At 40.1% G+C, this 27,944-nt stretch overlaps 1 protein-coding gene across 12 annotated transcripts in view; it reads left to right on the top strand.

Moving 5' to 3' along the window:
* Pde1c (phosphodiesterase 1C) overlaps positions 1-27,944 on the top strand; it is a 606,321-nt gene that overhangs the window by 173,445 nt on the left and 404,932 nt on the right. For all 12 annotated transcript variants that reach the window (XM_048786434.1, XM_048786431.1, XM_048786441.1 and 9 more), the window contains one exon: positions 9,056-9,106. In XM_048786434.1, the coding sequence (XP_048642391.1) occupies positions 9,056-9,106 (51 nt within the window). The remainder of the gene's footprint in view (positions 1-9,055; positions 9,107-27,944) is intronic.

Here is a 27,944-nt window from a genome sequence, read left to right as displayed (position 1 = left end):
AATAAAAGGGTCCTGGATCCAGTTTCCAGTTATGACTAGATGTTCATCTCAGACAATTAAATTATCAAAGACTCTGTTCCCACATCTGAAAAAAATGGAGAAAGAATAGCAATAAACTTGGAATGTCTTTGTGAAGATAAAATTAGGTGACAAATGAGCACTGCCTAGCATGGTCCTTAATTATTGTATTATATGATGTCTTTCATTTTAAGCAATACCAGTAACATTCTGTGTAAGCATTTAGCTCAATGATCTTTGTGGATTATCCATTTTAGGACACATTCTTTGATCTCACACCTAACCTGGCAGGGACTTTCCCACTTACCATCCTGTGGTCCCCCTGTTGCCTTTCCCTCCCCAACTGTGGTAGGCTTTCTTCATCTGTAGCAGACACATCTTACCAAGCCCAGGCTCCACATCAGAAGCCATCTCAACACTCTACTCAGTCATCATCAGTCAGGGTTACACATTTTTACACTTCAAATAGATCCCAGAGGGCCATGTACAGTGGTGCATGCCTGTAATCCCAGTGTCTTGGGAGATTGAGGCAGGAGGATTGCAAGTTTGAGGCCAGCCTCAGGAACTTAGTAAGGCCCTAAGCAACTTAGTAAGACCCTGTCTCAAAAAAAGCGGGGTGGGGGGCATAGCTGAGGTTGTGGCTTAGTGGTAAAGTGATTTTCAGTTCAATCTCCATACCAAAAAGTTCCCCAAAAACCAAAACAACAAAAAGCAAAACAAACACACAGACAAAAACCCCACAAGACAACAAAAACAGATCTCTGGCTTGTCAAGCATCAACATTTATCAAAACACACAGGGGCAAAATCATTTGCTTTATCCTTGACAAATGATGATATCATAGTTAAAAGAACTGGGGTGCAGTCCCTTCATGGAGAACATGAGACTTGGAACTGGAAGATGTGGATGACACTTTTGACTCTGCAGCTCTGCCTTGCTCTGATCTTGGACAAGCCACTTAATTTCTTGCAACGTCACTTTCTTCACTTATTAAAGAGACTGGGACTTGCTTTCTAAGGGCTGTTCATGTTCATGGATTTGATTCTTGATTCTGTCCTCTTGTTCTTGTTTTTTGACTGTGGGAGACCCTCGTGGGGTTGGGAAGACACTTGGAAGCTGGGGCCCCTGAGTGAGCAGGGTAAGGGAGCGCCTCTTGTCTGGATTCTGTTGCTGTTAGTCCTGGTTTCTTTGCCCACCTCACTGAAGAGCCCACTTCTACCTACAATCTTCTGGGTTCATGCCAGGTACCAAGTGCTAAACACATGATCTCCCCCATTTCTTTGCAGGCTGGTACTTGCCTCTCACTGGGGCTAGAGGCACAGGGGAGCAGTTCAGTCTGCAACCTGTTCTTCTTCAGGTGCAGCCTTTTCTTGAGCAGGTGGAACCTCTCTCCTCCCCCTCTCCCCTTCCCCCTTTTTTAGTACCAGGGATTGAACTCAGGGGTGCTTAACCACTGAACTGCATCCCCAACCTGTTTTTTTTTTTTGAGATGGTCTTGCTAAGTTGCTTAGGGCTTTGCTAAATTGCTGAGGCTGGCTTTAAACTTACGATCCCCTGCCTTAGCCTTCCGAGCATTTGGGATTACAGGCCTGCACCACTGCACCCTGCCCTGTCTCCCCTTCTTAAAAGCAAAGGTGCTGGTGAGACATGGATGTTGCATCATGATACACCTGGGTTAAGATTGGGGCTCTGCCACACAACTGTTTGTCTTGAAAAAATTACCCAACTTTTCTGAGCTGTATATTAAGTGGGAATAAGAGTCCTATTTAATGTGAAGGCAGGGACCAGGGCTTCAGTGTACCCATTTATCTGGTATTCATTCATTATTGATAAATATTTTTGAAGAGATGAATGGATCCTTAGAGCACCTGTGGGTGCTCAAGGGATGTTAGTATCTTTATATCTTCTTCTTGTTCCTTTTCCAATATTCTTGGCTGTGGTCATATTCTGCATGGTATATTGTCAGGAGGTTGGCGGATCAAGTCATTCAATAAATATTATGTACCAGGTGTTTAAGCACTAGGGACACAGCAGTTTTTCATTGGCAGAGAATCTATGCTTACGTGGGGCTTTCATTTAAATAGAATGAGAAAGGGAATAAACCTGGAAAAGAAGATACTCATGGTAAATGTTGTAGGGAGGAGCAAAGCCAGGAAGGGGGATTAGGAGCATGGAAGACCTTACTTAGGTGTTTAGGTGGCATCTAAACACAGTTAGGATGACTTTGGACTGCATCTTTCTCCCCAGCACACCCTCCTGTTTTCCTGCTGTTGCCCAGGTCTTCTTTGCTAGTTCAAGGCCAGATGAGGTGAGGTCAAACATCTGTGAGCACTTCTGAGCTTTACCTTCTCTAGTAACTAGGGAGAGTGCCTCATTCCAATCCTTTTTTTTCCCTGGGGGTCCTGGGTGCCTGGCATTCTGGCCATCAGGCTTCCCAAAGGAGCTCACTGGGAGAGGGTCCCTGGGCCAGACTTAGGCAGCTCCCCCTACAGGAAGCCTGGCTCTGTTCTGGGCCTGCTGCTGGCCCTTTGTCCTGGCACCCAGCATCCCAGCTGCATTTATGTTCACCCAGGTGCCAGGGCTTTCAAAACAAGAGCGGCAGAGTTTTGGGAGCTGGTTTTGGTTACAAAGCAGTGTCCACCTGTCCAGGTTGCCACCACAACTAGTTGACCCACTCCAACCCCCACACTCTCTCTGTCCTTTCTGATGGTCTAGATTGCTTCTGGCTTAGCTGGGACATCAAAGCCACCTTTGTTGCCTGGGGCATGGATACTCACTGCTCTGACTTCACTTCCCATCTTAACTCCATCCCTCCCATTGGGCACCTTGTCCAGGTCTCACTTTGAGATTTGTTTCCGGCTATTTTTTTTTTTTTAGAAAAAAAAAAAACACAGCAAACAATGGTTACATGTGGCTTGGAATGCTGCTTTTCAGATGTTAGCATATCTAAGTGGCCTCTGGGGCACTTATTTAAAGCCTAGAGTCCTGTCCCCATTTGTAAGGATTCTGCCTCAGTGGATCTGGGTGGGACCAAGTCATCTGCATCATCATCATCATCATCATCACTGTCACGTCAGTTTTGTAGCTGGTCACACTTGGACAAACCTAGATGCAAAGGCAGTTACCTCCCTCACTCGTGTGTCAGGCTGGGTAAGACCCACAGTTGCATCCCCTCCAAGGTCTGGTTCAGTGCCCAGTACCCATGTGATGCTCAGTACACGTGCGTGGAAGGATAGAAATCATGTGAGGCAAGCCCTTTATAAAGAACTCTCCACAATGAGCAGAGTTGCCTACTAACCTGTCTCCATAGTTATGTCTGCCGTCTGCCTTCTTAGCAGTTGGGTTTTTCTTAAAGCAGAAGTGTTTCTTGGTTTAGGATATTAAAGACAAAATAGTAGCACCCTGAAAAGAAGAACTGAGCAGGGGTAATTAGTTTTGAAGGGATCTGATCCACATCCGCTTCCCTGAATGGTGCTTCAGGAAAGGTGCATGAAGTTACACTATTTATTAGCGCTTCCCAACCTCGACTGCTTGATGGAATGAATCACCTGGGAACTTAAAACATACTGATGATGAGTCCCCTTCTAAAGGCCCTGCTTAATTGGCCTGGAATATGTTCTGGGCATCAGGATTTTGTGAAGCTACCCAGGGGATTCTAGTGTGCACCCAGGGTACAAATCAATCACTGACCTGGAATGTGTGCAACCCCTGAGAGGGCAGTGAGAAATACATTTCTTTTCTTTTTCTTTTTTGGTACCAGGGATTGAACTCAGGGGCACTCGACCACTGAACCACATCCTCAGCTCAATTTTGTATTTTATTTAAAGACAGGGTCTTACTGAGTTGCTTAGCACCCTGCTGTTGGTAAGGCCGACTTTGAACTTGTGATCTTCCTGCCTCAGCCTCCCCAGCAGCTGGGATTATAGGCATGTGCCACCATGCCCAGCAAGAGATGCATTTCTTGAGTCTTACAGGAAGTCCTCTAAGACGAGAGATGACAGGTTCCTGCAATTTGTGATCCAAGAATGCTTCTAAATCTGAATTTTATATATATATATAATATGTAGATATAATCATATATACATATATAATACATAAATACATATTATATATATATGTGTGTGTGTGTGTGTGTGTGTCCAAAATCATATATATATCTGAAAGAAGAGAAATAGTCAACTTTTTCCCTGATTATAAACATGGCACATACTTATAAACAATTCAGTTTGTGCAGAAAAGTATAAAAAAGGTTGTAAATCTTTCCAAATGGTATCACATGGAGAAAGCACTGTTCATACCTCTGGTGATCGAAGCACTGTCTCTCTTTGCCTACACACACAGGTAGTCTGGTCATGCAAATCAGCATTGATGGAATCCATCATGCATACTTACCCGGAGCCTGTGTTTTTTTGCAACAATATGGCAGTGTGACAAATAACTTTCCATAAATCTACATAGTCACTTTTTTTCCTGCTTAACCAACAATCAAATAAACAAATACCTTCATTTCAAAACTGGCTCTACACCGTCACTTTTATCATAATGCCAAATGTAAGCTCTAATTACATCTGATAAATAGAACATAAATGGAACATCTACTTTATAATTAAAGCTTGATGTGTATTTAAAAAAAATACAAGACAAACAGCAGTGTATGAGGCCTTTCTGCTGATCCAGGAGGCTGGGTGTGGTGTGTCTAAGCAGGTCAGGAGTGTGCTGGTGGACCATCAAACAGGTCGGAGGTTATGGGATGGGGACAGAAAGGCTCAGCAAATCCAGCCATGATCTCTTTTTATAGTGCTACCATTCTCTCTTGGGTTTTTTGTTTCATTCTTTACCCATTTTAATGGTCCTATTTGCACTTGCCTTCTGGACCATGCGGAGAGTATAGAAATTCCAGATATAGCAGCAAAGAGCCACAGCCTGAGCACGAAGGAGTGTATCCACTGGGGGTGGGCATCCCGGGGACGATTCTTTGCTATCCTGTGGGGGTTGAGTCCCTCCTATTCCAGTCTTCCCAGTGATCCTAAATGAGCCAGAAATAGGCATTTATATTTGAAATCTCTTCATTTTTAAATGCAGGTAACTACTATTTTTTTTTTTAAATCAAAAAATGAAACATATTGGAATTTTCTGTGGTTGTCTGGAAGCCACTCTGAGATCTCTGGTCTACAAAGCCATTTGTTTGTATCTATTCAGTCTAATTCGGTTCTAAAAATATTCACTGACTGCATCAGTCTGTGTGGTGGTCACTATGCAAAAGAATGGAAATATGAAGATGAAAAGTTATGATCTGTGCTTTGAGTGAGGCAGCTCATAGTTTAGAGCAGAGTTGTTCTCAAAATTTGATCCCCAAATCAGCAGCCACCATATGGCCTGGGAACTGATCACACACCAGACCCACTGAGTCATAAACTGTATTTTAACAAACCCTGGAATCTCGGTTCTATAGCGAGCCTTTCCAGTGGTTCTGATGCTTGCTGAAGTTTGAGAACCACAGGTCCAGAAGGGAGTCAGATGTACAAGCAGAGGTGTGGTATGAGTCAGGGAGGTTTTCCTTTTCTTTTTTTATTCTTTGCAGGGTTGGGAATTGAACCTGAGGCCTTGCGTGTTCTAGGCAAGTGTCCTACCAGTGAGCACATCTCCGGCTCTTCAGGGAGGTTTTTCTGAAGTGGACAACTCCGCCTGAATCTTGAAGGATGAGTAGGCATTGGTTGGGTCAAGACAGGGAGGAGTGTCACAGGGAGATTGGCAGCAGAAGATAGTGAGGAGGGGAGAGTCTGTCAAGGGCACATTTGGGGAATGCATGCAAGTGCCCACTAAAGCCACTCTGGGAAATAGAGTTGCTACAGTTTGGTTCTTGGCTGTGTCCGAAGGCCCATGTGTTAAAGGCTTTGTCTTCAGGGTGGTGCTATTGGGAGGTAGTGAAAGAAGTGGGACTTCATGGCAGGCCTTTAGGTCACTGGGGGTGTGCATCAAAGGGGATTGTGAGACCCTGGTCCTGTCTTCATTCTTTTTTGCTTCTTGGCAATGAGGTGATTGATGGAGAAATTGATGATTTCTCCATCAATCACTCCTGCTACCACCACCGGGAACCTCCAACCAAGGCGCAAAGGCCATGAGTCTGCCTGATCATGGACTGGGACCTCTCAAACCATGAGCAAAGACAGACCTTTTCTCTTTATGAATTAACTATCTCAGGCATTTGTTGGGATGGGAAGCTGACTGACCCAATAGGGGGGAATAAGTTGGAATCAGTTTTTTTTTTTAATTTTTAAAAATTCTAACTAATTATACATGACAATAGAATGCATTTTGACACATCATACATAAATGGAGTGTAACCTCTCATTCTTCTGGTTGTACATGATGTAGAATGACACAGGTCATGTAATCATACATACACATAGGGTAATAATGTCCGATTCATTCTACTATCATTCCTATGCCCATGCCCCCTCCCCAACTCCCACCCCTGTCTCTTANTAATCCAAAGTACTTCTATTGTTCCCTACCCCTCCCCACCTTATTGTGAGTTAGCATTCACATATCAGAGAAAACATTCGACCTTTGGTTCTTTGGGGTTGGCTTATTTCACTTAGCATAATATTCTCCAGTTCCATCCATTTACTGGCAAATGCCATAATCTCATTCTTTAAGGCTGAGTAATACTCTCTTGTGTACATGTATCATAGGTTTTTTTTTTTTTTATCCATTCATCTATTGAAGGGCACCTAGGTTGGTTCCATAGTTTAGCTATTGTGACTTGAGCTTCTATAAACATTGATGTTGGAACCAGATTTTTGATTCCAGGCCAAGTGAGCTGGCTTGTGTCTTGTAGGTGTTGGGACATCTCCAGAGACCTTTTAGCAGGAAGTTGTGGCATCAGGTCTGCATGTTGGAAAATAACACTGGTAGCAAGGGTCATGTTCCTTCTGGGTAAGGGCAACTCTGCTGGTACCCTGCTGGCCTAGATCTTGATTCCTGCCCCTCTTGGCCTGACTTGGAACTGGGTCAGCAATTCTCATCCATGGACAGAGTGTCAGGTGGGGAGGTCCCCAGCTGAGTGGGACTTCATGGGACATCTTAAGGTCACTGGGGACTTTATGGGGCTCTGGGAGAACCATACTCCCCCAGGTGGGTGCTCGTGTTCTCAGCCATTTTGATCATCTCTGTAATTTTGCATAATTAAGTGCAGTTCATCAGTTTCTGCAGCAAAGATTTTGAGAAAAATACCCCATTCTATTATTTTCTTCAGAGATCCATGGTGTCAAAAGAGGAAACAGCTGAACTCAGGGATCCGGGGGAACTCATGTCTATAACTAACCTGGACTTGTTTCTCCTCTTCCCCTGCCCTTTTCTCCCTTCTTTTTATTTAATTTAATTTATTTTTTTGTTATAACTTCGATTCTAGAAAACTCCAGAGAATTATCCAAGTTTTTCAAGTGCTCATAATGTCTCTCAGACTTAGCTACGATAATTTCATGCAAGGATGTGAAATTATGCCTAAAGACTTCTCCTGGGAGAGCAGGATGGTGTTCTGAAGTGTTTCAGAAGTACCTCTGCTTGGAGGCAGGAATATGAATGCAAATGATTTCCATTCAGGTGGCAGTTCCACAAAAGGCTTTAGGAGACAAGAAAACACCCATTTCTCATGGAGCACCTGGGCCCTTTTTTGAGTTGAGAATCCTTTCTTCTAAAATGTATTTGGTCCAGAGCCTAGGAATCTGATCGCTCTCTTTTTCTGTTTAGAAATGCCGTGGTGTGGGAGATGACAGCAGCTGGATGAAGTGTCACCTCCCTCTGCTGGTCATTTTTTGTCTAATGTCATATTTGTAATATACAAGGAGAGTGGAGACAGGAAGAGACCGAGGTTGAGTTCATTAATTTAAAAAAAAAGTTGTCCCAATGTAGTCAACGCTTAATGTTTACCTTTGTGTGACTGCCAAAGGAATTTTGTGACTCCTTTCACTCTTTGCAAAATGATATTCAGGAAGTTGATATTTCTTTTGTCTGCCTACTACAACTTTTTATATAATAATTATTATACTAGCTATCTTTTATTCTGAATATGCATTCATTATGTTTTTTCCCCCTGAGCTAAAAGGAATGGGGTTTTCCTGTTGGTTGCTTTGGATATACATTCAAGCAGATCACAAATATTTCTGTCTGTCCTATTTATACAAAACAACCATAGTGTCATCTTTATGAAAATTAGAAGTGATACTTAAAGTGAGCAAAACTAAATAACTGAGTTTTTTTTTAATCCACAAACATGGGTTCATAAATTACAGGGAAAATTAATTGTGACTCCAGGTACTGGATGGAAAATTATAGCCAATTTTCTAAGGAGGAAAACTGCTCTTCAGAGAAGTTTTATGACCAAGTTTTTTCTGGGCTAGTTCTCTGGGCAGTTTTGTCGATTTCCCTTTATGAACTCTCCTGTTTGTTAACATCCAAATTTAAAACTTTCTAACCAAACACAACTTGGTCATTTTCTTCTGAAATCCCTGCCTTGGCTTTGCCCCCATGGATCTAAGAACACTGGAATCATTTTAGGAGTTTGGTGTGCTTTTGTGTGTTGGGGGACAGTCCCATCAGAGGAGGCCCAGGGTCGAGGATGTCCCTCATATGGAAAGTTGGTATATGTGCTTCTTATTAAGCAGATTCAAATCAGTTACTTTCTCCAGGCATATTTGATTAGATGTCATTTATGATCTCTCCAGTTTATTCAAATGTTCTAATCAAAAGGACTGAAACATTGACCTCATTTAGGAATTGAGAGTAGCAATGGAAATCCAGAAAGGGTAAAATTGCTTTTATCTACTTTAAGGCTCAAATTTATAATGTTGCAGCATCAAGAGAAAAGCCTGTATCTTGGTATCTTGGGAATATTCTGTAGATATACATGATGCCTTGTTCTTTCTTTCTTTCTTTCTTTCTTTCTTTCTTTCTTTCTTTCTTTCTTTTCTTTTCTTTTCTTTCTTTTTTTTTTGTGTACCTTGTTCTTAATTGCATGTCTGTTTTTTTTCCCTAGTTGCAAATGAAGCTGGAGATAAGAACGCTAGACCACTTGCCCGCTTCTCCCGTGAGTAAATCTTATTTTACTAATTTCCCGGGCTCCTTCAGAACCTGTTCTCCAGAGGCCTTTGCTTACATGGTTCACCCCAATAATCTGGTCTGGTGTTAACACAGTTATGTCAGCAATGTCTTCAACCTCCACTTGAGCCCCATCACAGGGGACCACTCTGGGCTAGGGGCTTTTTGTTCCTCACAACTGTGGTTTCCAAACGGTGCTCCAGGGCTTTGCTATCCCAAGAATGGTCCTCAGAGTTTCAGAATCAACCTCACTTCTGCTTTTGAGGAACACAGAGCCTCAGGCCTCCTACCATGGATGTTTTGAAGCTGACTCTGTTTGAATAAATCCTTAGGAGATTCCTGTTCACATTAGGGTTTGAGAAGCACTGTGCCAGGAATGTCCTCAGAGTGTACACAGTGGGTGGTTCTGAATGAAGACACAGGGAGGAAGGGACTGTGAAGTGCCTCTAGCTGTCTGGGTCGATGCACATCTAAAAGCATCATCACGGCCTAATGTGGATTTTATGTACTTGCACCACCAGCTGTGTCTCAGCCTAGTGACATTTTTTTTAGTATTTATTTTTTTAGTTGTAATTAGACACAACACTTTTATTTTATTCATTTATTTTTATGTGGTGCTGAGGATCGAACCCAGGGTCTCGTACGTGCGAGGTGAGTGCTCTACCGCTGAGCCACAACCCCAGCGCAGCCTAGTGACATTTTGCAGCTCAGGTAGATGGAATGGTTTTCCTTAGATGCTGGGATATTCCTGAGGTTGCAGTCAGGCTGGGGTGTTTCCCTCAAGTCCTCTCTCCAGGTCTTGATCTCAGTGGGGGAGCAGGAGTCAAAAGCCTCGCAGAAGTTTCTGTGCCAGTGTGGCCAGCAAATTGCAGGGCAAATGATCACCCTCCCTGGAATGAAAGCCTGGGTTCCACAAGGGCAGCGGGAACACCAGAGATGGAGTGGGGCTGGGCAGAGGTGCTCCCCAAACCTGCTGGGCCTCCAGTGGAGGAATGGTTGAGTTGGAAATCAAAATAGATGCAGTCCACCCCCGGCTCTCATTTTTCACTTGGTGCAATTTTACCTACAGTTTCTGGGCTTCAGTTTTCCCAAATGAAAAACAGAGAAGTCATAACATTATTAAAAAGGTTGCCATCTTTTGAAATCGCGGCTTGAGAAGAGAGCCACAAACCTCCTGTCTGTGCATTGCTCATGGAGGGTGGATGATGTCTGAGCGTGACACAGCTGGAGTGAACCCTCAAACATAGAAAGTATGATTTCTCAATTTCTCTCCATTTACAAGGCTTCTAAACTCTGCCTACTACCTTTCTTTTTTTTTTTTGGAAAGGCTTCGAAGTTTGGGTTTGATTTCCTAGAAATGATTTTTATAGAGCTATAATAACGTATGGTAATGAAAGAGCACTAAGTGCTCACATTTTAGAAACTGCGTGATAAAACACCGGCTTCTCATGGGCTCTATTTTTCACTGCCCTCCTACCTGGAATCATTAAGTCCAAAATAAGTATTTCATCCCACAGCTCAATGGGAATGATGAATATGCATTTATTCCCTTTACTTTCTTATCTCTGGAGCAAGACTTGGGCATGTTAACAAGCTGGAATCATAACTGACCCCGCAGGACAGCACTGGGTGGGGTGGGCCCCCCATGTGAGTCCTGACTCAGTCTAGGAGGGAGCAGGGAGGGTCTTTGAACCCTGAGGCCAGAGTGAGGCCCATAGCAGCGAGTCCCCTCACAGACAAAGGTGACTTCTCTGGTGAATGGTTTCTGTGACTTCTAAGCTGTGTGACTTGAGTTTGAAGGATGATGTGTCAGTTGAAAGCATCTTAGCTTGAGATTAGAGAGGACACGGGAAATTAAAAAAAATCTATACTGGAAAAAAGTGATCAGGTAAATTAATTAGGTTGGGCTGCTTCAAGGGGGAAAAAAAATGGAAAACAATCTCCTGACTTGGTACGATGTCTTAGAAAGAAGTCAGTTGGCACATTGGCACATTACCTACTACATCTTTTTGTAGTAAATACTAGAGGGGAAAATTAGGTAGCTTTTAAGAAGGAAAAACAAATTTCAATGTAGCATTGTCCAACTGACACTTCACTTTATTACACTGAAATGAGTGAAGTGTTCAATTTGGAAATATGGGGAGGATTTGGATGATAAGCTTTTCTTTGGAGACTAGAAAATGAAAAACTGCAACATTTTCTAATTTTTGCATCCAACAAGGCAGATGTAAAGCTCTCCCAATATGCATTGCCCAGTATGGATTTAGGCGCAATGGAAATGGTGAAGAAGACCCTCTGCTGCGATGATTGGATCCCTTTCTGAAGGGTCAGAGAAATGCTTGGAGTGGGGAAGGAGGATTAATTGGTTGTGCTGATGGACCCTGTAGAGTGTCCTGTCAGTCTCTGTATCTTATCAAAGGTCCTTCCACTGCCCCTGCCCCTGCCCCTGCCCCTATTCCATCATTTCTGGCTCTCACTTTGGATTTTGATCAACTTGACTTCTATCAGTGCATCTGCCTAGCAACCCTGGGCACCTGGAACAATGCTGACATTCTCCTAGGATCTGGGGTGGGAAGAAGAGGAAGGCTGGGGGTGAGATTCAAAGGCAGTGGAGAATACGCTCCTTTGATAGGTAGAGGAGAATGACAATGTTCAGGAGAGAGGACTTTGACTCTAAAGGGTATATGAGCTGGGGATAACTTGGCTTTAGACCACCAGTTGGTTTGAGAATGACACCATCTTGAAGCTAGCTGTCCTGAGGCTGGAACCTGGGTGTGTGGGGACTTCCCCTCTTGGCAATTGGTAGGTGAGCTTCTTTCCTTAGGGGGCTAGGGTTTGTGTTTTCTGTGGCTTGGGGGCTTGGAGGTCTGCCAACATAATAGTGGAGGTGCTAAACAGTCTTCATAGATCTGTGTTGTAGTGACATCCACTACAATTATGTTCACCTGGGGGGGGGGGAAGAACTTCCACAAATACCATCTTCCACCAGCTCACTAATATCAGAAATTCCTCATGATAAGGGAAAAACTTTAAGACTTGAAATGCAAATTCCCATGGGAGATAGTAATTCTTATTATAGTGAAAATGATTGATAGCAGGCCTTTTAATGTCTTTCCCATGGACACCTGTTCTGTTAGAAGGATCAACTGCTCAGTTATAGGTCCTAGCTGGGCAAGGAGCTCCCAGAGGCCATGAAGCCAGACATCTGGGACTTCTAGGATGGAGTCACCTGGTGTGAGGCTGTGTCAGAGCTAGGAGAGTCTGTGACAAATATCAGGAGCTTGAGTTGAGGGTGGACAGATTGTGGAACAGAACAGTGAACACAAGGAGAAGAGAAATTGCATAGGAGTAAGGACTGAGAACTGCCAGGAGGGGTGGGCTGTGGCAGGGGAGGGCTTTTTTTTTTTTAGTTCTTAGGGGCATGTACTGGGGCAGAGAGTTAACCACACTGAGGGCCCAGGCAGGCACGATTATGTTATGTTATGGGGAACTAGAAATAAACTCATAGATATGGAGAACAGAATGGTGAGGCTGAGCAGAGTAGGAAATTGTTGTCCAATGGATATTAATTTTCAGTGAAGCAAAGGGAATAAGTTCTGGAGATCTGATGTCCAACATTATGCCTGTAGTTTACAATGTGGGATTCTGCACTTGATGTTTCAAATTTATTTTTTATTGGTGTATTATAATTATATGTAATAGGGAGATTCATTAGGCTACATTCATACATGCACTTTACATAATTTGATTGCTCTCATTCCCCAGTTTCTTCCCTTTCTCTCCCCTCCTTCCCCTGATACTACCTTTGTGTACTTTAAAATAAGAGGATAGCTCTTCACTGTTAGTACCCTTTTTGGGACCCTTCCCATGCTGTGAGAGCTTTCCTTGCTTGCTTCTAGTAAATCTGCTACTGAGTTCTCAAAAAGAAAAGGAGAGCTCTTATGTTGATTTTTTTTTTAAATCACAAAACCCAAGCAGCCAAATAAATATAAAACAGAAGAACATAAGGACATTTTTTGAAGGAGATGGATGTGTTTATTACTTTGGTTGCTGTGGTAGTGTAGGAGGCATATTCATATGATCAGAATCACCAGAATGCACACTTTAAATGTGTGCAATTATTTTGTACCAGCTATACCTCAATAAAGCTTAATAAGTGGGGAAGAAGGGCTAGGACGGGGCTAGATTTAGATATTTCTTGATTTCTCTTAAACAAACTAAAGTATTCCTGAAAATGTAAGCTCCTGTGAATAGCGCTAGGTCCCACCTCAACAATATTCAAGAACTAAGCATCTCTAGTTCCCATTTATCCCAGCAAAAAAGTTATCTTGACAGTGGCAGCTGTAGAACTTTTATGTATGAAGGGCTCTGAGGCAGTAATCTAGCTCAGTGATATTCAAAGTGGAATCCCCGGGAATTATTAGAAAGGCACGTTCCCAGGCCCATCCCATATCTGCTGGGTCAGAAACCTTTGGAGTGGGTCCCAGCCACCTGTGTTTTAGGAAGGTGCATCAGTGGCTATGATGCCCATGAAAGCTTGAGACTCTGGCAGTGGAGCTGGGCAGAGGCCAGGATGCAGTGTTCTAGTTTAGTTTACATATTGCAGAATAATACAATTAGCAGTTTTCTAGAGCACACATGAAGTCACTTATATGTAAGATGAAGCCAAAGTCAATTGTCCTTATCCAAGAACAGTGTGTTATCACAGCTATTGTTTTAGTTTTTTTGGCAGAGTTTTGAGGGGCTGATGGAGACTGTTGGGAGGGGTCTAACGGTCCCCGCATCCTACCTACCTCTCGGAGCTGGACATGCTCCATACCATCTCTTGGATCAAATCCTCTTTTTATTTTTAAGTCATCTCCTACCTTGTCCTGTTGTAAGAGCTTGGCTAGTCACAGCTCCTTACCTGTACCTGTAATCACCCTTCACACTCTGACCTGGGCCATCATCCTCATATGTTGGTTTTTATCAGGACTCCTTTGTGTTTCCCAACCAGTTACTCCCCAACTTGTGTTTACCTAAGATTTATCTGTTTGTCCTCAAGGGGGCGCCACTGTTTTATCTTACTTTCTTTCTCCCTTTGTTTCATTAAATACAGTTACTATCACCTGAGCAAATCAGTTGGTTCAGTCTACAGATATATCAGTTTGTTATCTTAGATTGAAAAAATTTCAAGTTAGAGTACAGCTTAAAAAAGATCCAGTCCAAAGCTCACCACCCATTCAAAGCTCAGACTGCCTCTGTGGCAGCCCTGATAGGGGGGTCGTGAGCAGGAGCCCATCCAATGGTGGAATGCTCACCTTGTCTTGGAAAGAGTTGATGGTCCTGGTCAGAGTGGTGACTAGACTGTGTGTGTGTGTGTGTGTATGTGTGTGTGTTTTCGGGATAGGAGGACTGATACTCACTTAACTTTTCTTGAATGTGTTTGATTAATTCTTTAAATATGTCCACTACAGTCATCACTCAGTATTCCCAGGACCTGGTTTCAGGACTCCTTGTATCCCTCAGTATCCCCAGGAACTGGATACTAAAATCAGAGAATGTGCAAGTCCCTTCCATAAAATTGAATATAACTTATTCACATCCTCCAGAATACTTTAAATCATCTCTAGATTACTTGCAATATCTAATATAATGTAAATGCTACATAAATAGGTGTTATACCATATTGGTTAAGGAATTATGACAAGGAAAAATAGTTTTGTAAATGCAATTTTTGCTTTGGAATATTTTGATCCATGATTGGATCAGTATCTACATGGGGAAAGGGTAAGGCCTTTGGCTGTGCAACTTGGGCAGCTGAGACTTTGCCTCAAGTTGGGCTCTTAAAACATACAGCAGATTTTGTTTTCCAAAAATATTTGCATCTCTATCCCCATCCCACATGCTCTCCTTGCAATGTGATGCTGACAGCCTCCCACTGAGATGTGAAGCTTGTATCTCCAGCCTATGAATCTGGGTGGCCTGTCAGTGTAGCAGAAATAATACCTTATGACTTGGGAAGTTAGATTTTCAAAGGTAATGCAGCATTCACCTGCTGTCTGTTGGGATGCTTGTCCTCAGAGCACTGTCTCCATGCTGTGAGTAGTTGGGAGACCCTGTGGAGAGCCCACCTCCCAGCCTTTCCCAAAGTGCAGATTTGTGCATAAAATAAATGGTTATTGTTTTTTGAAGTCACTAAGTTTGAACAATCTGTTATGCAGCAATAGGTAAGTGGACCAGAGGGCTACATCTTCAGGAAGACAACACACCCATTAGCATAGAGAGATAATATATACTCATTTGCCCTTTCTGGCTCTTGAGGCCTTACCTGGGCAATTGAAATGATTTGCCTGGTCACAGAACCCTTGCAGACTAAGAAATTTGAAAGTCGGGTCTAGACTAGTAATAGAAGAATCACTTGCAAAAGTCTTTTTGAAATACAATCCAAGTCATAAGATATTCTCATAGAGAAAACTGAACCAACCAAATATGAGCTTAAGAGTCAAAATAAAAACTCCAAAGGGGGCAGCAATCCATCTGATGAACAAGAGTCAGCAGGCTCAGCAAACAGACAACCAGGGCCCTGAGAAATGAGACAGACACAGGTCTATTTAATCATGACTAAGACACAAGAAGAACTGAAACTAAGACAGGAATAAACATTTTTGGGAAAAAAGAGAAACATTTTAAGAGCACCTATAAGACTCCAAGAAATGCAAAAGTAGCATAAAAAACTCAACAAAACTCAAATGTGGTTTATTCAACGGTGTTGATAGGACTAAGAAGAAAAATAAGGAACCAGAAGAAAGACCTATCTTAGGAGATCATCTGGACCTCACACCAAGAGATGATGAAGATGAAGAGTGGTTAGACAATATGCAGATAGAATGAAAAGGTCCAGCATCTATCCAAAAGGAATTCCAGAAAGGAAGACTAGAAAGTATATGGGGGAAGTAATTGCTGCAGATATGGCTGAGAATTTTCCAGAATTGGTTATTGATATTTGAATCTTCAGATTGAAGAACCATACTTAGTTTCAAGCAGGAAAATAAGAACTAATCTCCTATTAGACATGCTATAGAGAAATTGTAGAATTCCATTGGCGATAAAAGAATTCTAAAGACAATCTGAGAGAAAAAAAAGCGTGTTAATCATTGTGTATGAAACTACAAGTTTAGCTCTTCCATGTGGAAAGAACCCCAACTTTTAGCCAGGCTTATGTCCTGGCACCTCACAACAGAGTGCATTGCCCAAGTTCCCTTGAAGCTGTATGTGACCATGTTGTTAAGTTCTAGGCAGTAGAAGAAAGGAAGGGCCACCAGGGAAAGATTTCTGGAAACTTTCCTTAGGCTTTTTCTTTATCCCTTTTCAATCCTGCTGCCTGGAACACAGGTGTGATACCTAGAGCCCTAGCAACCATATTTGACCAGAAAGGTACTACTGCCCACACCCAAGTTTTGTAGAGTGGAATCTGCAGATTTTACGGAATATAGCTGCTCTATGAGTTCAGAAATGCCTATATGTAACAGAAATACAAGCTTCTATCTTGATTTATCTGCTGAAACTTTGAATCTCTGTTATTTAGGTACATTTAATCCTAACTGATGCATCTACCAATGGTTAATTATTAGACTGACCACAGACTTCTCAACAGTGTATTTAGAATCCAGGAGACAGATTGAATAATACTTGTATATTGATAAGGGAAAAGTATCAACCTAGAATTCTGTATTGAGATAAATATCATTTAAGATGGAGGTTCAGGCAAACCCATTCTGAGAGTATTTGCCATATACATATCTTTGCTGAAGAAACTATTGAAGGATACACCTCAGGAAGAAGACAGTTGGACCCAGAAAAAAAACATGAATGCAAGAAAAAAATGTTTGCCCATTATATATGTGATTCATAATTAAAAATCAAAAAGAATATTAAGGTAATTGCTACTATTCAGCTTTTTTGAAGATAGCTTTATTGAATTATAATTACATACCATAAAGTTTACCTATTTAAAATGTGGGAGTCCAATAGTTTTAGATATTCATGATGTTGTATGATTGTCTAATCTAATAGTGTTCTACCTAATTTTAGAAATTGTTTCTCGCCCAAAAAAGAATAGTAGATTATCACTCTCCATTCTGAAACCCATACCTCTGGTCCTAGGAAACTATTAATCTACTTCCTGTCTTTATAGATTTACCTATTCTGGACATTTTTTTAAATAAATGAGTACATATAATATATGGCCATTGTGACTGGCTTTTCTAAGTTAGCATAGTGTTTTCAAGGTTCAGCCATGTTGTAGTATGTATAGGGATGTCATTCCTTTTTTATTGCTGAATAATACTCTATAATGTGAGTCCACCTACATCTTAGTTTTCCTTTCCTCTATTAGGGAAGGTTTTACTTTTAGGTTATTATGAATAATGTGACTATGAGCACTGTGTACAAGTTTTTGTGTAGGCGTGTTTTAATTTATTTTGAATATATACCGAGGAGTAAAAATGCTGCATTATATAGCAACTCTAAGTTCAACATTTTGAGGAACTGCCAGACTGTTTTCCAAAGTGTTCGCACCATTTTCTATTCCCACCAGCAATATACGAGCGTTCTAATCTTTCCAAATACTTCCTCATACACTCGGTGTGGCTATTAAAAAAAAAATAAAATAAAACCTAGGGTGTGTGAATGGTATGTTAGCTTTTCGTCTCTGTGACCGAAAGACCTGACAACAACAACTTAGAAGAGGAAAAGTTTATTTTGGCTCATGGTTTCACAGGTCTTAGCACACAGTTGGTCAGCTCTAGTGCTCTGGACCTGAGAGGAGGCAGAACATCATGGTAGAAATGTGTGGCAGACAAAAGCTGCTCAGCTCAAGGCAGCTGGAAAGGAGACAGGGTGGTGGAGGTGGGGTGGGAGAAAGAGAGAAAGACAGGAGAAGATTCCAGTAGAAGAAAAGATAGACTCTTCTGAGACACACACTCAGTGACCTTGACCTACTTCTTCCAACTAGGTCCCACATCCTAGTAGTCCGTTCAGCTGAATTCATTCAGTTATCATAGCCAAATGGATGACTCCATTCCATGGATTGATCCACTGATGGAGTCAGAGCCCCCATGATCCAGTCATTGCCTCATAGCTCCCACCTCTGAATCTAGCTGCACTGGGGCCATGCTTTCAAAACGACTTTGGGGGACATTCCAGATCCAAATTATAACAAGTGGTATCATATTATGGCTTTGATTTTGCATTTCCTTAGTGACTTATGATATTTGGCATCTTCTCATATGCTTAGTGTCCATTTGCATATCTTCTTTGGAGAGCTAGTTAGTTTTCAAGACAAAGGGCAGCATCTCATTCTGATTTTTTTGTAATAGGTTCCTATAGGGGTTCTGTATTTGGGATTGGGGTCTTTGATGACTTCATGACTATGGCATGCTTGGTGCCTGGGAAAGTTTCTGTGCCAAGGAATAGGATGCCCAGTTACTATGGTGATGCCCAGTTACTATGTTAATGCCCTCCATGCAAGAGCTTTATCAGCTTCGACCTTAATCTTAGGCACATAACTCCTGGGAATAAAGGAATGTGCTTGCTAGATAACTACAATGTTTCATCAAACTCTGGTGCTCCTGGATTGGCCCAGCCCACCTAACAGTAACTTCAGACAATGGAACTTTCTTGAGAACTGCACAGAGCTCCTAACATTACATATTGTAACTGTAAATGTAACTGCAAAATAAGGAACCATACCAATACTCTAAATAATAATGTGGTTATGGTACGAATGACCTAATGTAACCTATTGGTATAAATAAACATGACCTCTTAGACAAAGAGCGACTCTGCCACATTCCTGCCTCTGCACCTTGTCTCTCTGTCTCCTCTTTATTATTATTCCCTACAGGTTCCACTGAGCCTCTATCTTTCTCTGTGAAATCAATTATCCTCTCTGCCAGAGCAATCTTTCAAAAGATAAATCTGACCATGTCACTCCTCTTCATGTCTGCTCTAGGAAGGTGGGATAGATGTGCCTTTTCCTATTCCTCTCATTAAGTACAGTTTAAAACCTTAGACATTATATATCAAACCAATATAAGAAGACTATAAGTGGTGGGGAGTGGAAGGCAGACTGGCTAGAGGCCTTGGGACCCCTTGAAGAAATAAAATGGTGGTGAGTTTCCTGGATTTTATTTTTTGCTGCATAAATCTAAGCTTTGGAGCTGAAAAAGCTGGAAACCTCGAAATGACAACAGGTGCCCCAAGAACACTCTTCTTTCTCCATCCAGGGTCCAGAAAAGGGATGGCTTCCAAGACAGAAAAACTTTTAGACCATAACCACTGTAGTCTAGCTAAACACCACAAACAGACAAAAAAAAACCTGTGTTCTCTTTGTCATCCATACACACACACACACACACACACACACAAAATGGCTGGTGGAAAGCCCTGGATTTCCACCCTCAAGACTGTAGCAAGGTATAACACCCTAGCTGGGTGGTCTTGGAAAAGGTCTTGGAAAAGGGCAGGTAGGGAGCTGGGCCTTTGATCCACATCAGCCTTCCTCTTCTCCATCATGGTGTCAGTGGAATATGTGGGGAAGCCAGACTTCTACTTCCAAACGGCAGGAACAAAGCATTCCTCTTCCTTCCTTCTGGGTGGTGTCAGAGAAGGCCTAGTGAAGAGTCATCACTTACATCATTGCCCAGGGTTGATGAGGTCACTCCCACCACTGTGTTGGTAGAGATCACATGGGGAGCCAGAACTCTCACCACCTCCCTGCAGTAACAAAGTTCCTTTCTTCTTTGGCTATAATGAAACGGAGACCCGTGGGCAGCTTCAACTTGATGACCTCCCTTGGGCAGTCTGAGGCAGTGCATCTTCTCTCTCTGATGGTTCAATGTCAGCAACAGTCAGGTAAATAGGACAAACCAGAAGAAATCCATGCCAAGACACATTATAATTTAACGTCTAAAAACTCTCAAAAAATCTTGAAAGCAGACAGAGAAAAGAGACAACTTATTTATAGGGGGAAGACAATTTGAATTATGGTGGATTTCACATCAAGAAACCATGGAAGCACAATATTTATAAGTTCTAAAAGGAAAGAACTGTCAACTTAGAACCTTAAAACCAGCAAAAATATCCTCAGGAAGGAAGGAGAAATCAAGACATTAAAATGTGGAGGAATACCAAGAATGAGGCCTGCCCTAATAGAATGGATTAAGAAAGTTCTCTAAGTGAGAAGGAAACAAAGAAGAAACCTCAGAACATCAGAGGGGAAGAAAAAAAATACAACAATCAGCAATAGGGGCAAATAAGAAGAGGTTCCCTTTCTTGAATTTTCTAAACTATGTATGAAGTTTGAAGAAAAAAAAATTCTGACATTATTTGATATGGTTCCAAATGTATGTAAAGGAAGTAGTATAATTATAAGTGGAGGAAAGTTATGTGCTGTACAGGAAGGCATGGTGTCTGTGGTTTACAGGAGCTGGCAAAATGACGATGCTGGGAGACTATGCTAAGCTGTTTATTTATTTACCTATTGGTTGATTTGTTTTTGCGATGCTGGTGGTTGAACCAGGGCCTCAGGTATGCTAAGCAAGTGCTCTACCACTGAGCTCCATCCCCATCCCTATGATAAGCTATTTATATGTGATATAATATCAAGTACCATTACTTAGAAAACTATACAAAATTTACTATTGATAAATCAGAATGGAATTATAAAATATGTTCAAGTAAGCCACAGGAAGGCAGGAAAGAGAAAATAGAGAAATGAAAAGTGGAGAGTACAAACAGGAAAAAATAGCCACTAAAGTGACAGATGTAAGCCCTAATTTAATACATATATTAAACATAAATGGCCCTAACACAGCAATTAAAAGACAGAGATTGGTGTAGTAGATTAAAAATATAATGAACTCTGTGCTGTCTACAGGAAACTCATTTCTAATATAACCATATAAGTAGGTTGAAAATAAAATGATAGAAAAAGGACTCATACAAACATTAATGAAAGGAAACCTGTAGTGGCATCATATAAAGTAGACTTCGGAGAAAAGAGAATTTAGTCAGTGAAGGATATTATATAATGGAATAATAATCAACCCACCAAGAATACATAGCAATCCAATATGCTTATTCAATAAATGAAGGAGTTACAAAATATGTGAAATATAATCTGACAGGAATAAAAAGAAATATAGCTCAAACAGGTTTGAGAGGCAGATTTATAGCACTAAATGTATACATTGGAAAAGAAGAAAAGCCCAAAGTCAAAGTCTAAGTTACTTCCTCAAGAATCTAGAAACAGAGCAAAACAAATCCAAACCAAGCTGCAGGAAAAAAATAATAAAGATAAGAATAATAGTCAATGAAAATGCAAACAGGAAAATACAGTGATCACTGCAAAATGAAGTTTCAGTCAAGGATGGATCAGATATGTGATGGTGGTCCCATGATATTTATCACCTAGTGATGTAGCCATTTTGGTTTTTAAGTACGCTCTGATATTGGCATGAGAGGAAATTGCATAAGTGTACGTTTCTCAGAACAAATACCCATTGGTAAGCAACACTCAACTGTAATAGAAAAAAATCAAGGAAACAGAAGAGCTGGTTCTTTGCAAGATCAATAAGATTGACAGATTTCTAGCAAGGCTGACGAAGGAAAAAAGAGAAGATGCTAATTGTAAATTTCAGATGAAAAAGGATATCAATGGAGACCATGCAGATATCAAAAGGATAATAAGAGAATACTGTGAACCGCTCCATGCAGATAAATCTTTTAACTTAGATGAAGTAGATTCCATTCTTGGAAAACAGAAGCTACAGCAACTTATCTAATATGAAATACAACATTTTAATAGCCATAAAGGAAGTAGAATATGTAATTAGAAACACCTCCAAAAGAAATCTCCAGTCTTAGATAACATGGCTGGAAAATTCGACCAAATTTTGAAGAAAAACAAAACACGATTCTGTATAGATTCTTCCAGAAAACAGAAAAGGAAAGAATACTATATAGTATGTAAAATATATGTAATATATATATGAAATATTTATGTATGTGAAAACACACACACACATATCTGAAATCTTGCTGTTGTTTGATGGGAATTGTGTTCAACAGAGGGAGAATTGGCATCTTTAGTATGTTTTTTTTTTTTAGCGCTTTTTAAAAAAATTTTTATTATTGGTTGTTCAAAACTTTACATAGTTCTTGACATATCATATTTCATACATTTGATTTAAGTGGGTTATGAACTCCCATTTTTACCCCGTATACAGATTGCAAAATCACATCGGTTACACATCCACTGTTTTACATATTGCCATACTAGTGTATGTTGTATTCTGTTGCCTTTCCTATCCTCTACTATCCCCCCTCCCCTCCCCTCCCCTCCCATCTTCTCTCTCTACCCCATCTACTGTAATTCATTTCTCCCCCTTGTTTTTTCCCTTTACCCTCACTTCCTCTTATATGTAATTTTGTATAACAATGAGGGTCTCCTTCCATTTCCATGCAATTTCCCTTCCCTCTCCCTTTCCCTCCCGCCTCTCGTCCCTGTTTAATGTTAATCTTCTTCTCATGCTCTTCCTCCCTGCTCTGTTCTTAGTTGTTCTCCTTATATCAAAGAAGACATTTGGCATTTGTTTTTTAGGGATTGGCTAGCTTCACTTAGCATAATCTGCTCTAATGCTATCCATTTCCCTGCAAATTCCATGATTTTGTCATTTTTTAGTGCTGCGTAATACTCCATTGTGTATAAATGCCACATTTTTTTATCCATTCATCTACTGAAGGGCATCTAGGTTGGTTCCACAGTCTAGCTATTGTGAATTGTGCTGCTATGAACATCGATGTAGCAGTATCCCCATAGTATGCTCTTTTAAAGTCTTCAGGGAATAGTCCCAGAAGGGGAATAGCTGGGTCAAATGGTGGTTCCATTCCCAGCTTTCCAAGGAATCTCCATACTGCTTTCCAAATTGACCGCACCAATTTGCAGTCCCACCAGCAATGTACAAGTGTACCCTTTCCCCCACATCCTCGCCAGCACTTGTTGTTGTTTGACTTCATAATGGCTGCCAATCTTACTGGAGTGAGATGGTATCTTAGGGTGGTTTTGATTTGCATTTCTCTGACTGCTAGAGATGGTGAGCATTTTTTCATGTACTTGTTGATTGATTGTATGTCCTCCTCTGAGAAGTGTCTGTGCAGGTCCTTGGACCATTTGTTGATTGGGTTATTTGTTTTCTTATTGTTTATTTTTTTGAGTTCTTTGTATACTCTGGATATTAGGGCTCTATCTGAAGTGTGAGGAGTAAAAATTTGTTCCCAGGATGTAGGCTCCCTATTTACCTCTCTTATTGTTTCTCTTGCTGAGAAAAATCTTTTTAGTTTGAGTAAGTCCCATTTCTTTAGTATGTTTTATCTTTCAATCTGCAGCCAAGTGCCACATGACATTTTGGTCAACTGCAGACCACATACATGATGGTGGTCCTGTAAGATCATGCCAGCTAGTAACATGGCTGTCTTAATTTGTGTATATACACTTTATATTTGTGTTCACACAATGCCAAAACCACCTAACAATGCATTTCAGAACATATTTCCATAATTAAGTAGCACATAGCTGTGTTATCTCTCTGCTTATTAAGATGTTGTATGATTTCTTTTGTGAGCACTGCATAGTAGTCAGCACGCGGGTCTTATACACATTTTGTTAGATCTGTTTCTACATATCTTATGTTGTTTAGAGAAAATTGTAAGCACTACTGTATTTTTATTTTTGGTGTCTAGAAAGTGAGAATATACTTGATTTTGTATGTTTATCTTGTATCCTTGGACCTTTATGAGTTCTAGGGATTTTGCTAATAGATTCCTTGGCATTTTCTACATAGACAACCATGTCATCTGCAAAAGGAACAATTATTTCTGCCTTCCTTATCCCTGCTCTTTTAAAATATCTTTTTCATCTCTTACTACATCAGCTATCATGGTCTGCATTAGCCCTTAGCAAAGGCTTGAGTTGAAGCCCAGGAGGACACTACATACTGTCTTGTAGACTGTGAAATATGCAATTTGTGGATGTGTTATCCTGTAGTCTAAGTTACGGACAACTCCCCTTTGCAGCAAGTAGTCTTAGGGGCTGTACTGAGGTTTTTAAGTTTGCAGCGATAAGTGTGAAACTCATGAAAGAATTGCCTAGTTTTCAAGTTAAAAAATCTTATGAAGCTAGGTTCCTTAGTCCAACAGGACAAGACAAGAATGGAGGTCAAGATATGAGCCAGTGGAGTTAGAAACAAAATTCATGTATGGTATAATTGAAGCAGGTGGAAGGAAGAAAAGGTTGATGCTGTGTTGATGAGCTTGGGGAAGTGTTTTTTGTTGTTGTTGGGTTTTTTTGGTATTGGTGATTGAGCTCAGGGACACTCAGTCATTGAGCTACAGTTCCATCCTTTTTAAATTTTATTTTGGGACAGGGTCTTTTTAAGTTGCCCAGGCTGGCCTTGAATTTGTGATCCTCCTGCTTCATCCTCCTGAGTAGGTAGAATTATAGGAATGTGTCACCAAGCCTGGTTATGTTCTAAGTTTTTAAAATGGTTTTATAGTCTCTGATGTTGAAATATTAGAAGCAGATACAAAAGTTAACCTTGAACAGACCTTTTGGGTGCGAGGGTATAAAAATGAGTAAGTCATATTTCTTTTCCTACAGGAACTTACCACCAACATATGATCCATTGCGTTATTTTATTACCTACCAGCCATGGATAGCTTGGACTGAAAGTGAAAAAAAAAAAGTCTATCTGTGATTTGTATATTATCCCAGATCTTCCGTTTTTCTGGAACTCTCATAAAACTCTAAATCTTCAAGCAATTACTTTCATCCGCTTTTATTTTTGATCAAAACAGCACATATCCCCTTTAAACCTGTTTAGGATTAACATGGCACATTTTCCAAGCCCTCTGAGCACTTTCATAGGTACTGAATCACTGAATTCATTCCCACCGAGTTTTTATAATGAGGTTAAAAATCATGCCTGGAACTTCCCAAGGGGATACTAGGCAGATTTACGAATGAATCATCCAGCAGATGGCAAGACTTGGATATTTGCATGCTTTGCAGACATTAGCACACTTCAAGGTAGTTATGCATTGGAGGATTTTCACTCAATTATGGGGGGAAGCAGTGTTTGAATTAGTGAAAGTCTAAATTGTAGAAAACTTTAAAAAAATCCTTTATTTTAATTCTCAAGAATCCAACTTAGACTAACCATTAACAAAGTGTTTGTCAAGTAGATTTTAATTCTTTTTATTTTATTATATTTTTTTGGTACTGAGTTTTGAACTCAGGGGTGCTGAGCTACATTCCCAGTCCTTTTATATATATATTTTTTAATTTTAGGCAGGGTCTCATCATGTTGCTGAGGCTGGCCTTGAACTTGCCATCCTCCTGCCTCATCCTCCTGTGTTGTTGGAATTACAGGCGTGCACTACAGTGCCTGTCCGATTTCATTCATAATAGATAAACTTCTGTTTTAATTAGTCTACTAAATGAATGCAAAGTTTTTGAAAACAGTCTCCCTTTAATCTTGTCTATATCATTACTCTGCTGGACAGACTCATTTCATTTATGTAAGACAAAGACTAATTGAGACCTGGGCTGGGGCTATAGCTCATTGGTAGAGCACCTGCCTCTCATGTGTGAGGCACTGGTTTGATCCTCAGCACCACATAAAAATAAATAAAGATATTGTGTCCAACTACAACTAAAAAAAATATTAAAAAAAAGAATAATTGAGACCTTTCCTCTTGGAATTGATGGTCTCACTATATAGTAATCTATCATGCCAGATGAATTTCTAAAGAGACTTTGAAAATTATGTAGAAGCTGTGCACATCAGTTAGGTAAGGACAAGTGCAAGACTACTTTGAAGCAAGTTGGGCACTGTTCTTCTGGCTCATTCTTTAGGCTTGGGCTATACATTACTTATTGTGATAACTATCTGTTTAAATAGCAAAGTCAGTCTTATTCTTGGTTATTTCTGCTGATTTTATCTGACAACCCAAGTAGACAGTGAGTGAAACCTAGAGCAGTCCACATACCTTCTGGAGAGTAACCATCTCTGTAATGAATGCTTTTCACTCTGAAATTATTAAATTAGGGATAAACTAAAAATGAAACTCCAGACAAAATATGAAGAACTAGGGAATCCCACCGTACGGTTGTACATACAACTATAATGTACCAATAAAAAGAAAGAAAGAGAAAAAGAAATGAAATTCCATCCTCATGACTTAGGGGAAAGATAGACTTCTTGAAATTCCATTTAATAATGAAATCAAAAGGAAAAAAATTGCAATCCTGCTTTGTGTTCTTCATAAGAAGCAAGAAGACACAGCCCCTATCAGATAGGAGCAGAAGTACCTATGAAGAGAAGAAAGTGATTTTGAGTTAGAGAAGCATAGGAAACAACACAAACAATGTACATAAGCAACCTAGGAATTAAAATCAACACTGAAAATAGAAATGACAATGAAAATATTTGTTCCATGCCTGGAAGACAAACTTTAGGATGCTGTCTTTAAGTATAGAATAAAAATGAAGAATTAAAAATGATGAGGGCTGGAGATGTGGCTCAAGCGGTAGCGCGCTCGCCTGGCATGCGTGTGGCCCGGGTTCGATCCTCAGCACCACATACAAACAAAGATGTTGTGTCCGCCAAATACTAAAAAATAAATATTAAAAATGATGAGAAAAGATAATTGGAGGTCAGAGAAGAAGGAATCAACATAAATAAGTGAATTGTAGATATTTGGAGATGAAAGCCAAACAATTGGAACAGAAGTAGCAATGGAAGATAAAGTTGATGGTAGCTTGCCTGAAGAGAAAAAAACTCAAGGCCTTGATTTGCATATTGAAAGGGATCACTGTATTCAAGAAAAGAAAATTTAAAATTCAGCAAAACTGACCTGCAATTATATACATACTAGGAAATTCTTTGAATTACAAAGATAAAGAAAGTTGCTTAAAAAAGAAAAAAAAAGTCCATCAGACTTGGTTTCTAATTATTTTTTCCACAATATATAAATATCAGATGACAATGAAAAAATAAGTTGTATTTAATAAAAATTCAATAAATCCATAGCTAAGTAGTAGTTCATGTGTATTTAATTAGATAGTGTATAATTTTTGGAAAAAATCATTTAAGGATATGTACTTCAGTGAATTGAAACATGAATCTTATTAAATTCTGTAGGCTGTGTTGTTCTGTACAATGTGACTATTAAATGTTTGGAATGTAACTACTTCTAATTAATGTGGTGTAAATGTAAAACACACACTAGATTTTAAAAAATATATAAAATGTTATTAATATTTTTATACTGACTGCATGTTAATATGACAGTATTTTGTATTTATTGGCTTAAAGAAAAATGTATTATTGAAACTAATTTCATTTGTTTTTATTTTAATAAATGTAGCTGTTAAAAAATTTCAAACTACATACATAGCTTGTATCTAGATTTTAAATTATGTTTAAGAGCTGCTGAGGTCCGAAACCAAGTAAATGTATCCTAGAGTCCAAATATTTATTGAATGTAAAATTAGAAAACAAAATACAATGTGAAGCACAATTCTTTTTAAAAGTTATTTTATTTTATTTGGTACTGGGGATTGAACCTAAGAGTGCTTTATCTTTGGATACAAAGATAAAGAAAGTCGCCGAAAAGTTACAACTAAGCTACATTCCCAGTCCTTTTTTTTTTTTAATTTAAAAAAATTAAAAATTTTAAGACAGGGTCTTGCTAAATTGCTGAGGCCAGCCTTGAACTTGAGC

Source organism: Marmota marmota, unplaced genomic scaffold, assembly GCF_001458135.2.
Source record: "Marmota marmota marmota unplaced genomic scaffold, marMar, whole genome shotgun sequence".
Classification (NCBI taxonomy): domain Eukaryota; kingdom Metazoa; phylum Chordata; class Mammalia; order Rodentia; family Sciuridae; genus Marmota; species Marmota marmota.
Note: the sequence above shows the minus strand (reverse complement) of the source record. Positions and strands in the feature narration are given on the sequence as shown.